We start from the raw sequence: 16,970 nt of genomic DNA, 5'->3' as shown, positions 1-16,970 counted from the left end.
AATGGCGATATATTTCTCAACCTAGATAGATAGATAGATACTTACGATTTTCATGGATATTTGGCTTCTGGGGGGTCTTTTTTAAGACTACTGGACTTCATTTCCTTTGATAGCCTTTTTCCAATAAGGAAATTTCCTTATGGAACCCCTTTGTTTGTCCCTTGCAGTCCAACACATGTTCGCAAATGAGGCAGCAACTTTTTTGTTACCAAGTTGTAGTAAACAAAAAATCCGGAACATGGCGATTTATTTCTCAACCTAGTCTAATTTTGCCTCGTTCCTTACCAAAACGTCTTGGTCGAATGTTTCGAATAGGTATTACAATAAAAGGATTAAGATGCTACCTACTCATTTTGATTTTTCTAAATTAGTTTAAAAATATATTGGACAAAGACGTTTATTATCACTATACCCAATATTGTCAAAATTCGAATGTATGTAAAGTGGATTCTGAAGATTTTGTCTAAAATTTGGCTTCTGGAAAGTCTTTTTTAAGACTACAGGACTTCATTTTCATTGATAGCGCTTTTCCAATAAGAAAATTTTCTTCTGGAACCTCTTTGTTTGTCCCTTGCAGTCCAACACATATTCACAAATGAAAGCAACTTTTTTGTTACCAAGTTGTAGTAAACAAAAAATCCGGAACATGGCGATTTATTTCTCAACCTAGTCTAATTTTGCCTCGTTCCTTACCAAAACGTCTTGGTCGAATGTTTCGAATAGGTATTACAATAAAAGGATTAAGATGCTACCTACTCATTTTGATTTTTCTAAATTAGTTTAAAAATATATTGGACAAAGACGTTTATTATCACTATACCCAATATTGTCAAAATTCGAATGTATGTAAAGTGGATTCTGAAGATTTTGTCTAAAATTTGGCTTCTGGAAAGTCTTTTTTAAGACTACAGGACTTCATTTTCATTGATAGCGCTTTTCCAATAAGAAAATTTTCTTCTGGAACCTCTTTGTTTGTCCCTTGCAGTCCAACACATATTCACAAATGAAAGCAACTTTTTTGTTACCAAGTTGTAGTAAACAAAAAATCCGGAACATGGCGATTTATTTCTCAACCTAGTCTAATTTTGCCTCGTTCCTTACCAAAACGTCTTGGTCGAATGTTTCGAATAGGTATTACAATAAAAGGATTAAGATGCTACCTACTCATTTTGATTTTTCTAAATTAGTTTAAAAATATATTGGACAAAGACGTTTATTATCACTATACCCAATATTGTCAAAATTCGAATGTATGTAAAGTGGATTCTGAAGATTTTGTCTAAAATTTGGCTTCTGGAAAGTCTTTTTTAAGACTACAGGACTTCATTTTCATTGATAGCGCTTTTCCAATAAGAAAATTTTCTTCTGGAACCTCTTTGTTTGTCCCTTGCAGTCCAACACATATTCACAAATGAAAGCAACTTTTTTGTTACCAAGTTGTAGTAAACAAAAAATCCGGAACATGGCGATTTATTTCTCAATCTAGTCTCATTTTAGTTTGATTGTGGTAATATGAGTGTGTCATCAGAGTGTAATTGGTCCTTTTTTTCCTCAATTTGGCGTCTAAACGGTTCAATAATTCTTTATAGCACCGCCCTTCTCCAGGTAGCCGATAAATATCACACCTTGTGATTTCCAGAAAACGGTGGCAATCGCATTCCACTGTTTCGAATATTCGTTTGTCTTTATTATGTGCCAGTGGATTCATGTTTCGTAAACTGTTACGACACCACGGAGAAACTTCTTCGTATTGCTCTTAGACAACCTTAAACTCTGCTTTGAAGTGGTCCCAACATCGCGCCGACAACTATAGATTATTTGAAAAATATAATACTAATATTTATCAATAATTTGAATTGATTTACTTCTTATTTCCTACCAGATATCGTTTAGCTAGTCATTCAAGAAACAACTAATCCTTAACAACATTTATAATTATTTCTAATATCAAAATTATAATGAGATAATTCAACCAAATGCAACTAGAAAATATATGATCGGCATACATGTGGAAAGTAGTCTATTAATTTCTTAATAATTTGAGAAAAATTTAAAATAAAAGTTAATTTGTCTTTAACTTTCGAAATCTGTGTAACACATTGTTTTATCATTTAAATCATTCTTCAACATTTTAGATACAACTGCATGCCATTTTATGGATGATGACGTTCTTATATTCTAAAAAGCCGCATCTGTTCGGTCCATTCCGGAGCCACATCTCTTTAATACTAAATACATTTTGTTCTATCCACGTTTAATAACTTCAAGATTTTAATAACTTATTTGCATAGTGTTCCAAATTCACCCGACCTTTCATAACTCTGCACCGTTCAATGTTGGAACTTAATGCCCTTTAGGTATCATATTAACTGATTATCTTGGTAAAGATTTAAACTGATATTGGTAAAAAAACGTTTTCTTTACTTTTTTACCTCCTTCATATCATTTAATGATTCTTACCGCGACACTGATTATACCTGAGGAAAAATTAATTGTGTCCGGAAATAATTCAGAAAGCGAAGCACCTATTCATATATTCTTTCATTCGCCGCTTTTCTTATTCATTTCATTTTCGTTAGCATTAGATCTTGCGTTATATGATGTACTAAAAGAGCACTGAAGTAACGTTTAATATTTTTTTGTCAAGTCCTGAATATAGAAAAGCAAAAGAATCGAAAAAAAGCTAAATATACTATAAAAGTGTTATAATTATATAGGGTGTTACGGGACTTGATAACGACTTCAAAGTGGGAGCCGAAACGTCGAGACTTTTCGAAATTCCAGCTTGGTTCAGTCCATAAATCTATTTTTTTGTTCATATATATTCTCAAAAAAATGAGGGTTAAAAAATGATTAAATTAAATTATACTAATAATCTAAACTGATACATTTTCTATTACTTATTGTATCGTTTAACCCTCACATAAAAAAACTGTACAACAAACTAAATTTTCATGGTCATCGGAGCTGTGGGGCCAAAAAACGATTATTCATCTAATCGACAATTAATGTATCAGTTTAGATTATTAGTATAATTTAATGTAATCATTTTTGTAGCTCTCATTTTTTTGAGAAAGCTGCAGCGGTTATGCACCAGCCACCCCTGGAACGACACAGAAAAAAAATATATACTTTTTATGCCAATCAAATATTAAAAAAGATAGTCGGCTGAACGGTTGACTTTGCTATCGCCGTCAGCAAATTATATCAAATTCGATGTCAGCAAACAATAGCGTATTGCAAATCTTGTTGAGATAATCATTAATTCCGTTGAAAATTTTTAGCTTTGTTAGTATAATGATCTAGTTGTAGATCTTTCCAGAATTATCCAGAATTGAAATTTCGCCTATCTTCCTGGTATTTGCTATAATTAATAATTCCCTCATTTACAAATATATGGGGTAAACCTGGCAACCATTATTAGAAGAAACGTTTATTAAAGTAATTGGTTTCAACTTTAAATTGAATTTACATTACTAAATGGAAAAATTCTTCCAAAATGTAATTAAAACAACTGTGATGAACAATTCAAATCAATCACCAGTTTTTTATTCTGTGTCTTATCTAGTCTTACAAATATTGTGATTTTTTAAACATGTAAACAGAATGTAACGTTTCCCGTCGAAGTGATTTTCGACCCCAATTAAAGTACCGGGTTATTCTAAATGATGGACCCATTTTTAAATTAATTCAAAATACTAAATGCTACATGAATAATTTTTATACCAATGAAAAGGGAAAGATTCAAAGGTTTTTTTAATGTATTACAAGAGTAGGCAGGCGGTGATGGTTCCAGAAGCGGCCGCTAGAGTTCTCGCGGCAATAGGCCGCCATTCTCTGTCACTGCCAGTTGTGAGCGAGATGGCGACTGTAGAGCACAAGGTGTTCTGTGTTATTGAGTTGAGCAAGAAGTGAGTCGCAAATTGTAGTGCAGCGGGCATTTCGTGCTGAACTTGGTATTAAACTACCAACTAGAAAAAGCATTACTCATTGGTTTAATCAATTTAAATGGAAATGTGTGTAAAGAAAAAAGCACAGGCTGACCGCGTGTGTTAGAAGATGATATCAGACAGTTTTGTTCGCAGCCCAAGTAAGTCTACCAATAGAGCTGTATGGAAAGTTCTGAGACGGCGTTTGCTGTACAAGCCTCGCCGTTTAGAACTCGTGCAAGTTCTCAACCCTAATGACAAAGAGAAGTGTTTCGAATTTTGCGGTAATGTGCTATAAATGATGGAGGATAACACACACACACAGATGACTACTTAGATGTTTACCGTGCAGCAGCAGGTGGCCACATTGTAATACATTAAAAAAAACTTTGAAATTTCCTCTATCCATTGGTATAAAAATTATTCATGTAGCATTTGTACTTTAATAAATACGAATTTTTCAAAATAGGTGCATCATTTAGAATAACTCTGTATAAATAATTCGTATTTTAATGGGGTAAATATTTGATATGAAATTGGACGCCACCAGCATACATTTTTTTTGGTTTTTAGGAAATATTATTGTTTTTTTTTCTTAATTCAAATGGGGGGCAGGCAGAAAACCAGAAAAACACCGACGATCAGTAGTTTTAAATTACAAGCAACTCATATATACGAGTACTAGAGATAAGAACAGAAATGTATCTGAGAATAGCTGGGATAGTTGCAGTCATCAACTGTTGTCAAGTTGTGGAGATCCGTCGTTGTGGTGACTAATTCTTTTTTCTTATGTACTTTAATCGGGCAGCTACAGAGCATGTAGAGTATGAAAAATAAAATCACTACAAATTTACTTCAAGTTGTTGCCCTTGGTAGGCGATGTAAAGGACAACACTGAGATTCTATAAAATGAATAGATTGGAAGGTCGACAACAAATTAATTTCTTTTGAAACTATAAAACAGAAGTGCCTCCTACGCCTCGATAATTAATTCACGAAATATGAAGAAAACTTATTACACCGAGGCAGTATTATAGGTATCAGAAAGAACTTCACAAAACAAATAATTTCTTTTGTTAACCCATCTTTTTATCTATGAATTGTTCCTGGTAAATAAATTATATATTTTGTAGTGATATGAACTAATTTGTAAACATTTTCGATAAGCTTAAACTACATTATTCATAGTATACAGCAACGTTTTTTCTCTCAGTTTTTTAACGATATTAAGATGATATTTTAGAACACACATTGTTGAATCCACCGAAAAATCGAAGTGATTAAACTACATCTCCTAACATATAAATCCGTAACTATGATTAATTCGTAAATTCTATAGGTTAATTTTATCATGAATTATCTAGTAAAGCTACGAAAGTCCTGATGGTATGCAGAAACTTCACGGGATGGAATTAGGGTTGTAATCCAAAGATCCTGCTATGGATGTAAAAGCCAATAGATCACTTATGGGTTAGAGGTCTGCGGCGGTCCGAACACCTTTGGAAGGTACTAAGTCTGGTCTATGTACAACCGGGGTCATGAAGACTTGCCCAACGGCTACGCTAGAAATGATTCCAAATCACCCACGTCTCCACTTAGAGAACGAGTCACCAGGAACAAACCGAAGGCTCATTCGGAAAAGAATCAAATTTGGGAGATATATTAGTATGAAATACCAAAAAAGATAAGCTTCGAGAAACAATTCACCTCTAAACCTAAGCTGTAAAAGTGAATATGATCAAAACACTAGATTAGAGATCAACAAAAATGTCATAAATTTGTACAGAATGATTCCAAGAAAACAGCTGAAAGAACTGAAATAGACTCCTAATCCATTTATAGAGTTGGCCAAACAAATAAATAAATGTAAAATCGTTGCTAATAAAGTTTTTTTCTACCTCTCAACCACAACCGTAGTCAACTTTATAATGAAACATCGGGTGTAGATTTCTTGTAAACCTCGTGAATAATTGAATCTTGCCATACTCTTCTTTCAATTATGTGGTAACTGAGAAGTAAGAAAAAATTATTTCAATAACAAAAAAATTTTGAGTATATTTTCAAAATGTTTTCCAACCTCTATTGATAGGTTTTGAAGCGTTATACCATAAACTCTCTCCAATTTTTGATGAGTTTTAATTAAATAGAAAGGAAATCAGAAATTAAGATTTGTAGAAAAAATTTAAACATAAGTCCAAAATTAAGCAATTATTGATTCTTATACTTTGAGAAAGAAAAAATTTGTCCCAACTCTTGTACCAAATTTGTTGCCTTAATAAATATTTTCGCTCAGTTTTGTGTACGAATGATTTGAACTATCTAATTTATTAACAGGTTGTCTTCGAATTTATTATATCTAACCCTATAGAACTTCAGCAATTTGTAATGAGTTTTTATTAAAAACGGACAAACCATGTTTAGATCGCGTTCGTTGGAATTTAGGTTTGTAACAAAAACTTAGACGTGATATAAAACTTGAGCAAATATTGATTACTATTTGAAAAGTTGTTGCATTTTTTGTACCAAAAATATTTTATTAACTTGTGTATTGACAAACAGTACCAAGATGTAACATAAAAATTGCAGATATGGAGCGTTTTCCATGTAGTCCAATAGATGAATGTATTGAATTGACATGGAAGAATGCTACAATGGTTCAACCAGTCGTAACTCATGTTGGGACCAATGATAATGGCAACAATAGCGTAAATTTCATTTCCAAAGGAGCGAACGAAATCGTTTTAACAAATAACTATCAAGTAAGAATTTTCTGCTCTTCAAATATTACACATATAAGTATTGAACAAAACACAACGAATATTTTAAATTATAATTTAATTAAAATACTTTTACGTGATGATATTATACCTGACTAATTTCATTTTTAGTTTATTAGACTATACCTTCTAATGATTATTGATTCGAAGTCTTATGTTGATGTCCTAATTAATCAAACAAGTATATGGCATTTACATAGTTAAATGAGAGATACGGGACAAATTTTAGTTGTCGTAGTATATAAAACCTTTATTACAGTTTGTTAGTTAGTAAATTAGACTTCCCAAATGAAATATGGAATTGGAAAACGGTCATAGATATTCAAGAGAATAGTAGGAACTATATAATCAACAATATAAAACTTGTAGCAGACATAAATTGTTTTGTACATTGTTAAATGTATTTTTGTTGTTTCGAAACTGGTTTTTTTTTCTAAGTTCAAGATTATTGTATTAAAATAACTCATTTATTAAAAGACCAGGAAATTATTTCTTCCAAATTAGGTTAAGGTTTCGTTTATAAACAAACAGAAAACATATTATTGAAACCCCAGATCTTGTTCGCGTCAGGTTTCTTTGGTTTTATGTAAACTCATTGGCGTAGGTGCTTCAAAATTTGATGCTTTTGGGCCAATTAGGTTCGCCTTCCCATAAATTAAGGTATATGAAAAATCATCATGGAACAGGACCATACAAAAATTGGCATCATTTTTTAAATATTTATATTTTTTGCGTTATTTCCTTATTAAATAAGTCAAGTCGCCTTAAACTCATTTTGTTTTCCAACGTCAACAATTGTTTCAATAGTAAATTATCCGCAAGATCAAGTGGGTATAATTCTTGGAGTTTTATGGCGTTATCTCTCACTTCTGATTCAGACAATATATCCAATTTGCATCTTCTTAACTTGCTCAACAATTGATCGCATATTGGAAACAAGGTATTAACTCTAAAATGGCCACGTCTTAGTAACAACATTTCATGTTTCTTATTCTCTTGTGCATCAGAAGCATCAGAAAATCCCCTTTTGCTTTCTATGAAAATGATGAGTGACTCGTAGAGCCTAGAAACTACCTTTACGTCTGTAAAAGTTTAAAGACTATTTTAAATTGTTTTAACACAAAATTTCGATATGTTTGTTTCTAGAGAGTTTAGTTGAGCCAATAGCCTTATAAGTTGATATTTTTAATCAAAGCTCTTTGTGTGAAAGAGTCACTCTATATACCTTGAAGAGCCGATATTAAGTGTTTGAAATCTTTATTAAGAAGTCTGGCACAAGTATCATTCCGGGCTGACCATCGAGAATGCCGTCAACACAATCGCCTAGACATGACAATTTGAAATCGATTAATCGAAGAATCGATTCCTAGGACCAAATAAATCGCTATTTTGTACTAAATCGGTTCAGGGAATCGACATATTTTTTCTGTTTTGGTGAAAACTATAAAATTCTGTACAACTAGCTGAATACACTCGTAATATTACGGTGTTGCCAGTTAAAGGCTTTGTACTTAGTTTCATCAGGGCTTAAGCGGATAATTTGAACATTATTCATCGCAGGCAGTTGTGCTCCTAAAGTATGACCCTATAATTTACTGATAAGAGCAAAAAAACTCGTGGGACGATCTTTTCCTTGTGAGTGCCTTCTTTCAATTGCCGGCATCATGTCGGCAAGTGAAAGAAGAAGAAAATAAATCTCTTCCTCCATTCTCGATCCGATACTTTGACATGAAAATAAAAATAATTGTTATTATTGAATTCTCTGAACTATAAAATTCCTGATTTTACTGATAAGAGATTCTAGAGATTGTTTATTATGGTATTTTCTTGATTGCCGTGAAATGGATTTATATTTACATCGTAAATATAAATGAAGACAGCACTGGCCGCTACGTAGCCCTACCGCCCCATAGTTGTTAAACAAGATATAAAATTAACATGTCATTTCTCCTTAAGGTTTCCTTGCGGGTTCTACTGAGTAGGTGACCAGTATCGCGTTGGTGCTATAATAGAATCAAATAGATTTTAATTTTTAGCTAATTGTAGATCCTAAATCAACGGGAGATTTCTATCAGAATTTCCGAACAATTCGTTCGATTTTCGGAGGAAATTTAATACTCTTATTACTTTAGGTTTGTACAGTAATTTTTCCAAGATATTTCATGTTTATGTCTCCTTTTTTTCGGTATTTCTAGATCTTCATTCTGCTCGCAAGATTTAATCATATTTAACCATATAAGTGTAGTTAACAACCTTTAAAATTAAAACAAAAACTGGAAAAAGTAGAAGAGATCCTATCATAGAGCAATGATCCCTATACTTGGTTCAGTTTCTGAACGTCAGTCAGACAAAACAGTTAAGTGGACTGCTACTTCTCCTATTTTTGCATTTTAATCAATAAAACAAAATAGAAACATTACTTTATAATTATTTTCTCATTGCATCGAAGAAAAAATAAAATAACTTTCTAATTTCTCTAAAACAATAAAAAATGTTCACAATTCTCGCCAATGGAGGCTCGTAGTAAAAAATGTTCAAGGTTTTTCGACTTTGTCAAATTTCAATTGGTTTTATCTGCTTCAATTCTGAAATAATGGATTGTTGGAACGTCGCCACACACGAAAAATATGAAGCACAAAGTACTACTTCACGACTTTTATATGTTACTACGTTAAAAGAATATACTGAACATATCTTTGACACCAGAATAACATTATTGTATAACGCGCGTTTCGATTATCAATTTATCGTCTTCAGAGACTGAAGGTAAACCATAATATTGAGAGATGTTTACTAATCTTAGGTATGCTTATGGACTCGCTTGGAGTTGCATCTAATGCACTCCAAAAATCCAAGAAATTTGCCAGGATTATTGAAAGTATATAAATTTTCGAAATGTTTCCATAGATTCAACCAATGAGTAGAATCTAATTTAGCTATAATGTTGGTTAGGTTGATACTAAAAACCCATATTTTATGCAATTATTTAGATTATTTTTGGAGTTTTCGTGTTTTTTATCTCCTTACTTAACACTTAAGTGCTCTAGATCGCTGAACTCAATTTCCGTCCACCAAAAAGTAAGCAGGGAAAACAATATAATGCATGTTTTACTTACAACCACAAATTCAATGTTTTTCTCCTACCTACACAATCTTTTTTTCATATGAATATTTAAATATCTTTATAGTTATAAATGAAAAACAGCTTCCATACTGCACGACATCCCATTCACTCTATTATAGTATATTGTTATTAATTTCCACTCCTCGTAAAGAACTAGATAGTTTGGGAATTTTTTACACGGAGCCGAACCCACGGTGTATTACTCGTTGCGCAGGACTGAATGCAGCAACTTCTTCACTTAAAGCACGTCACTGTCTAAGACCACAAGTACAGTAAGTCGGCTCCTTGTAGATCTTGAAAAGCGCGATGAACACGGACTTGCATCCCCGATAAATAATACTACGGCATCGTGAAGGTGGAAGGTAGGTAGATTATTCTGCTGGTCGACTTAAATGTGTTGTTTATCGAGATATTAAGAGACGATTCTAAACTATCAAAATTTTTCTTTTGATAAGTAATAGAAAATGTTGTTACTTTAGATTATTAATGTTACGAACTCGCCCACGAAATCGTGAAGCCAGTCCTGTTCGATTATGTTACAAGAATCTGAAGTTTGACGGATGCGGAAAAAGGCTATTTAGATGTTTTTATATACGGCGGCTATTTCCTTAAATGCTCTATATTCTGGAACTAAATTATCGAGAAAATATTTTTGTATAAATAGTCGCTAGTTTATTAGCGAGGAAGTCAGTAAATAATCTGATGTCATCCCGAACACATCAGGATAGACAAGTAGACGGTGTGTTTAAATAAATTAATATGTTAAGAATTAGATAAGTGTTTAGTAATAAGTCTTAGTGAATAGTAATTGTATAGATAAATGAAGTAAAACATTTTTATTCAAATTATGTAATTATCATTTTTTATTTCTTGATATCTTTAGGAACTCTGCAGCACTGCAGCATTTATGCATTAGCCGCCTCTGCTTCTTGTATAAGAATCAAAACCATTTTCAAAACATAAAGATATTGGAAAACACGTTTCTAGTAATTAAAAGCATCTAAAGGAATATAGGATTGTTCATAATTGTGCAAGATAATTTTGATTTAAGCCCTTATATATGTTTTGCAACTTCCTCGGCAAAAGGAGTTGTATGGTCTGATTATGAGAATCCCCTACGATTCACAATTGTAATTAGTATTATACCAGAAAGTGATTTTAATATTTGTAGCCAATGGCATAAACATTTCTTATCCACTCGGAATGAATGATTAATTTCTTATGAAATCAACCTGATAAATAAAAACACATTAGGTATACACTTTATTGAAAAAATAGATAACAAAAATTAATTACACCATGGATAATCATCTTTTTTATACGGTGTTAATGGAAGTTCATACATAAAAGGAAACAAATTCTTATTTTTCCTGTTATTGGTATTACTAATTTCAAGGTATTCTTCATCAAAAAATATGGGCAAAAATAATACACCGACTTCATAAGATCTCACATAAACCCCCATGTCTTTTCCGAAAGGACCTCCCCAAGCAGATTTCGATAAATTAGCACTAGTCAATAAGAAATAAGCCAATTTGCTTAAACATGGAGAAATTCGACAATAAGTTTTTATATGTGGCATCGCTCGGGTACGACCATAAGATTCAGCTTTCCATTGACTAAAAGCAAAAAAATTATAGTTTAATAAAACAAAAATTATATGCAATGATCAATAAAAATTCTATTTCTTCTATTTTGATAAGTAATAGAAGATGTTGTATTACTTATTGTTACGAACTCGTCCACGACATGGAACTTGAAGCCAGTTCTGTTCGATTGTTACAAGAATCTAAATTTTGAAGGATGCGGAAATTCTCAGAAAGGCTATTTACATATGTTTATATATGGCGGCGATTTACTCAAATGTTTTTATAGAATCAGTTTCTAGGAACGACAATTTGTTTGTCTATATTCTAGACCCGAAATATCGAGAAGTAGTCACTTGTTTATTAACAGGGAAGTCAGTAAATAATTTGATGTCATTCCGAACACAAGTAGATGGTGTATTTAAATAAATTAATATGTTAAGAATTAGATAAGTGTTAAGTAATAAGTCTTAGTGAATAGTGAATTTTATACAAGTTAATACTAGTCTGGTAGTTGTATTTCAACTACTTTCTCACGTACTTTCTGCTGCAATTTTTTACCATTCCGAATTTGCATATTTTTCACATCTTGTTCGGTTTCTTCTTCTTTTATGTATCCCTGTTCACATCCATATAACTTAATACTTACTTATTTTTTAAAAACTTACTACATATAATCCTGTAACCACTTTTGTTTTTCATTAGTAGTCTTTGAATAGGGCAAACATCCACCACTTTCATGACCAAAATATCCATTCATCACATTATCAACACTGGGATATACAATGCTAATACTGGCATTAGAATTCATGGGTTTTTTACTTCCTTTATAGCTTGCCAAGCACCTTAATAATTGAAAAAAAATCTTCAATATATATTAAATGAAAAAAGAAGTTGTCAAATCTGTTTGTTTACCTTAAAATGGAACCCCTTAACCAATCGGCAGGATTTTTCCCCATAGCACCTAAACTTGATGATTGAGCTACTACACCCCAAGCCAGAGGTCCTTCACTTTGGGGAGTAGTTTTAGCTGGTAAATCAACGTGCCGACAAAGTAAATCGCTAACAGCATGTAAATGACTGCCATTACTATTTGGATAATACTTTCCGGGAGCTGAGTAAATTAAGAATACTCTGGAAATTTAAATTTAGATAAATCTATTTTGATTCAGTAATATATATATATATATATATATATATATATATATATATATATATAGTATAGTATATAGTATAGTATATAGTATAGTATATAGTATAGTATATATAGTATAGTATATATAGTAATGCAAATTACCTAACAGCACTAAAATCTGCTTTCTGTACATACTGTATAAATGGTTCCAAAATAGATTCTTTGTAACTTCTTAAATAGTTCAATAGATTTGTCTTGAATTGTGTAGGTGATTCTCCGTCTTTTTCTGAAGAAGAATCTGACAATCTTGGTAAAGTAGGACTAACCCACAATCTATGAAAAACGAAGTAGGTAAAACTAGAATATGGAGAAGTTATATATCTACCCTTGGTTGTAATGGTTCCAGTCCTCATAATACAAATTTGCAGTTGAAACCACAACTCTAAGAGAATTATCTTCATAAACATAAATTCCTATTTTCCTATAAAAGAAAAAACATTAAGGTAAGAGCAGCAGAATCAGGCAGTTCACCTGTAGCAAATACTTCATAGTTTGTGTTCAGTATGAATGTCAAGAACAGTTCCAGAAATTCCAACTTAGATACGAAGAAAAATTAAAAAAAAAAGAAGAGCTCAGACTGAAAAAAGCAACTGAAGAAAAAAACTGCACACTTCCTGCAATGAAGATTCATACAAGAGAATGGAGATATACATTATATGGAGTCAAGATAATTGCTATGGTATTGATAATGAGTATGACCCAGATGAAGTTAAAAGTGTGAACAAGGAAGATCTTAAGATAATTAAGGTGATTTTGTGTTAGTATCTTTTTTGGTTAGTAAAGTAAATGATTAATGTCATAACATTAAACTGTATAGACACTGCTAAACAAACTTTGTTGAAAACAAAAAATATGTATCATTTGTCAAATCTGATTAAATTATAGAATCCTCAAGTTTACCTGAAATAGGTATTTTTAAAAATCCTGTAACAGATGTTTCTGAAAAATTATATTTGAAATAAGTACTTATCTGTATTCGCCAGATACTGATTTTTTCATATCTTGTATTTAAATAATTAGAATTATACTATTTTGTCTTCAAACATAAGACATTCTTTATTTTTTATTTTTTTAAAGAAATATACTTCTTACTTTTCATATTCTGCTATTATAAGAAAAATTTAATTTTTTGGAAATGTGTTAAAAAAATGTTATTCGTGTACCAAAATATACCAATTAGTTCAATAAATTAATATCATATACTCACGAATGGTGACATCCGAAAGGATCTTTCATTTTCACTAGTTTGCTGGTAACATTAGGACAAAACATTTTTATAAATTTTTCCATATCTGGCCAATCATCCCCATACAAAATTGTTAGTGGTTTTGAACTATAATATATTAATAATTGAAATATTAATATCATGATAATACCAAGTGTTACCTTAGATTTCTTTCTTTATACTGCTTCAACAACCAATCAATATCAATCATGAAATTTATTTGTAAAGAACACTTCAAGGCACCAAGGCTAGGACATAATAAATCTACACAAAAATAAAATTAGTAACAATTTCTCCAAGTACTTTGATCAGCCTACCTGTAAAAGTTATGGAGTTGGGTTGATCTTTAGTTTGGGGGGCTTTAATAATAGTAGTAAAAAATATATTATATGGTGCATTTCTTTCCAATTTTTCCAACATAGTTCCAGGTAGTGGTTTTATTTTTGATTCTGTATGATTTTTTTCTTGCAAATTATCCTTTGGGCTGTTTTTTCTTTTAATCGTACTTTCAGATTTCACTTTTATATCTGTTGCATCTTTATCTGTTTGTTTATAATTAATTGAATTTTCATTAAATGAAGAACTTGTTGATGGTAAATTTATATCAGAAGAAGACATCAATTTATTTGATATCATTTTTAATAGTGGTTTTAATATATCAATTTGTTCTAAATATACATTTTTGGGCTGAGGATAATCACTTGGTATTTCGATCTGTGTATTGGTTTCAATAAGCTTTGTAACTAAAATCATATTCATATCACATAAATAAAAATAATACAAATTCCCAAAGTTTAATAATAATATATACTAAGTATATGTGAAATTAAATTAAGCATTTTAAAACAAACTTACGGTGAGGATGATCAAATTCTTTAAAGTGATGAGGATTTTTTCTAAAACACTTCAAGGAATGAGGGCAAATTTCTTTTTTAATTTTCTTAACATCATTGTTATCTGGAAAATTAAAAATGTATACGTGGATTTTATTCATCAAAATCGCAATTTACTCCATAAACAAGTTTAATATTTCCATCCTCCTTTTAAGTACCCTAAATAAATTTTTGTAAATCAGGTAAATATATTGTGTCATAAGAAGCTGGTATTTGTATCAAAGGATGAAAATGTTACCTCTTGAAAAGTGAGACAATTAATAAAATTATTATGTACCTGAATTTACATTTTTTCTTTTTAAGAAGGAATCCATTATTTGTCAAATGGTATTTTATAGAATCATGTCATGTAAAAGGAAATGTTAAAAACTGTTTTCTGATTACATCCAAAAAAAATAGAATGTATTAAAGATGGGTTATGAAAGTGTCAAGTTTTATTCAAATTGATGGCGGGAAACGTCAATGACGAAATTTTATAAGGTTTGCTCTTGGTAGACGCACTGGAACTGTATTGGACTGGACCCCTGAAGGCCGGCTCATAAGTGTATAAAGAACGAAATAGGGCGGAGAGCAATGGATCATTTGTTGATTGTTGTATTTGAGGTTATTTGATGTGATTCAGGACTTGTGGTATTAACTGTAATGGAAAACGATTTAGTTCTTTTTGATATTTTACATTCGTCCGATGGCGAAAATGTAGCGCCACCGTTTCCAGCTTACACTTATTGCACTATCTTGCACTACACTGGCTGAACTGACTCTATACCCAGGGCAAGCAGTACAGTGAACTGGGTGAACTAGCTCTCTTGCACTGCTACTAAGAACAGCGACACTACCGCTGGCTTTGCTACAAAGAACGCTTTAGTATACACTTCCTGAACTAGTTCTGCAAGTGCAGCTACCAAGAACAAAGCTATTGAGAGTAGAGAGAAGGAGAGCAAGCTATGGGTGCGTTCCAATAAGCACTCATGACGATTTTTACCGTTCTACTTAGTGCAGAGCGTTATAATCGTAAACCCAAGTGAAAAAGATTATTAAAATAAAGAAAAACTTTAAGAAGTTATGTTACAATTTGTAAGTCATTGAATTTTTTAGTGGAATTTTCAACTAATTTACATTAAAGTAAAATCAAAATATCTTCTGCGGCGATAGTAAAATATTTAGTGGGGCGTCACAAGAACGCTTCAAAAGTACTTATAATTCCCCATGCCGCATCAAACAATGGTATATAAATACCCATGGCTGCGATCTGCGTCGTTGGAGCTATGAAAATTCCGCTCATTCTTTCAACGCTCACTTTGACCCACCTCATGATAAGGGTCGTCGTTAACGTCATGAGTGACGTTCTCGCCGCGACCACAACGGTCATAGTCGCTATATGGCATGCCCAAGAGTATTTCGAACGCTTAGAAGAATGCACCATCTGTATATGAAAAGTATCCATCGAAATGCGTTAAATAAGGTTGGAGCCACATTAGCATATGAGTTAATTTCTTTTAGGTTATATTTACTACATCATTTTGTACAACGCAAATCGTAGAAATTTTTAATAAATATTAATTTTTTAACTCAGCACACTTCGCTTCATCTAAAATTGTTACATTCTTACTGTTGCGAGTTGCATGTGTGATTGAGGTTTCCAGCGTTATCTCTTGACGAAAAGTTTGACATATCGCCAATTGGCCATCCTTATAGCAATGTCTATACCGAAAAGACGTTACTGTTAATTATATATTAATATATAATATATAATATATATATATATATATATATATATATATATATATATATATATATATATATATATGTGCCGAAATGCTAGGAGCAGCGTAGCTCCAATGAGATCTAGACGTACGATAAAACGTCTTGTCTGGCTTCCCGTAAGGAATAAAATGGGATGTCATGGAACAGTGAACAGTGCGGAAAGTAGGACGTATATATGTTGGTTTTTATATTGGATATTAAGAAGGGTATAAAACAAATGTGATTTGTAATTCCCTAACAAGGTAATTTGCAATTTCCTTGATCAGGTATCGGTCAGCTAAAAGTCGAAGGATTATTATTTTATTGAGAAAGTTGTTCGGGGAAACAGATGGAAAATATTCTAAATGAAAGTGTATTATGTATGGTGGGCATGGTGAGGTCGCCACACATATTAATTTTATTTATTGGTGAATACCTCTTTAATAGGAATTGAAGTAAAATTTTCTGTTGTAAATAATTTGTACCTCAGTATAAATT

The 16,970-nt window shown here is 31.8% G+C and overlaps 1 protein-coding gene across 1 annotated transcript; it reads right to left on the bottom strand.

The window, feature by feature from the left end:
• Positions 1 to 11,080: 11,080 nt before the first annotated feature.
• Positions 11,081 to 15,483, bottom strand: LOC130890912 (probable tyrosyl-DNA phosphodiesterase). Its single transcript, XM_057795319.1, has 11 exons — positions 15,450 to 15,483; positions 15,007 to 15,366; positions 14,692 to 14,793; positions 14,154 to 14,579; positions 13,998 to 14,100; positions 13,819 to 13,944; positions 12,937 to 13,032; positions 12,714 to 12,884; positions 12,332 to 12,550; positions 12,085 to 12,261; positions 11,081 to 11,449 (listed from the first exon to the last, which is right to left on the bottom strand). The coding sequence occupies exons 2-11, from the start codon at positions 15,041 to 15,043 to the stop codon at positions 11,119 to 11,121; spliced, it is 1,788 nt and encodes a 595-aa protein (XP_057651302.1). The 5' UTR covers positions 15,044 to 15,366; positions 15,450 to 15,483; the 3' UTR covers positions 11,081 to 11,118.
• Between the last annotated feature and the right edge of the window lie 1,487 nt (positions 15,484 to 16,970).

Source organism: Diorhabda carinulata, chromosome 2 (assembly GCF_026250575.1).
Source record: "Diorhabda carinulata isolate Delta chromosome 2, icDioCari1.1, whole genome shotgun sequence".
NCBI classification, from domain to species: Eukaryota; Metazoa; Arthropoda; class Insecta; order Coleoptera; family Chrysomelidae; genus Diorhabda; species Diorhabda carinulata.
This window is presented reverse-complemented; position numbering and strand designations above follow the sequence as displayed.

Excerpts from the sequence above, each read along its gene's own strand:
- LOC130890912 (XM_057795319.1), bottom strand. The coding sequence starts at position 15,043 with ATGGATTCCTTCTTAAAAAGAAAAAATGTAAATTCAG. Across the intron at positions 14,101-14,153 it reads CAACTCCATAACTTTTACAG|ATTTATTATGTCCTAGCCTT; the intron begins GTAGGCTGATCA and ends ATTTTTGTGTAG. Across the intron at positions 12,885-12,936 it reads TGGAACCATTACAACCAAGG|ATTGTGGGTTAGTCCTACTT; the intron begins GTAGATATATAA and ends CGTTTTTCATAG.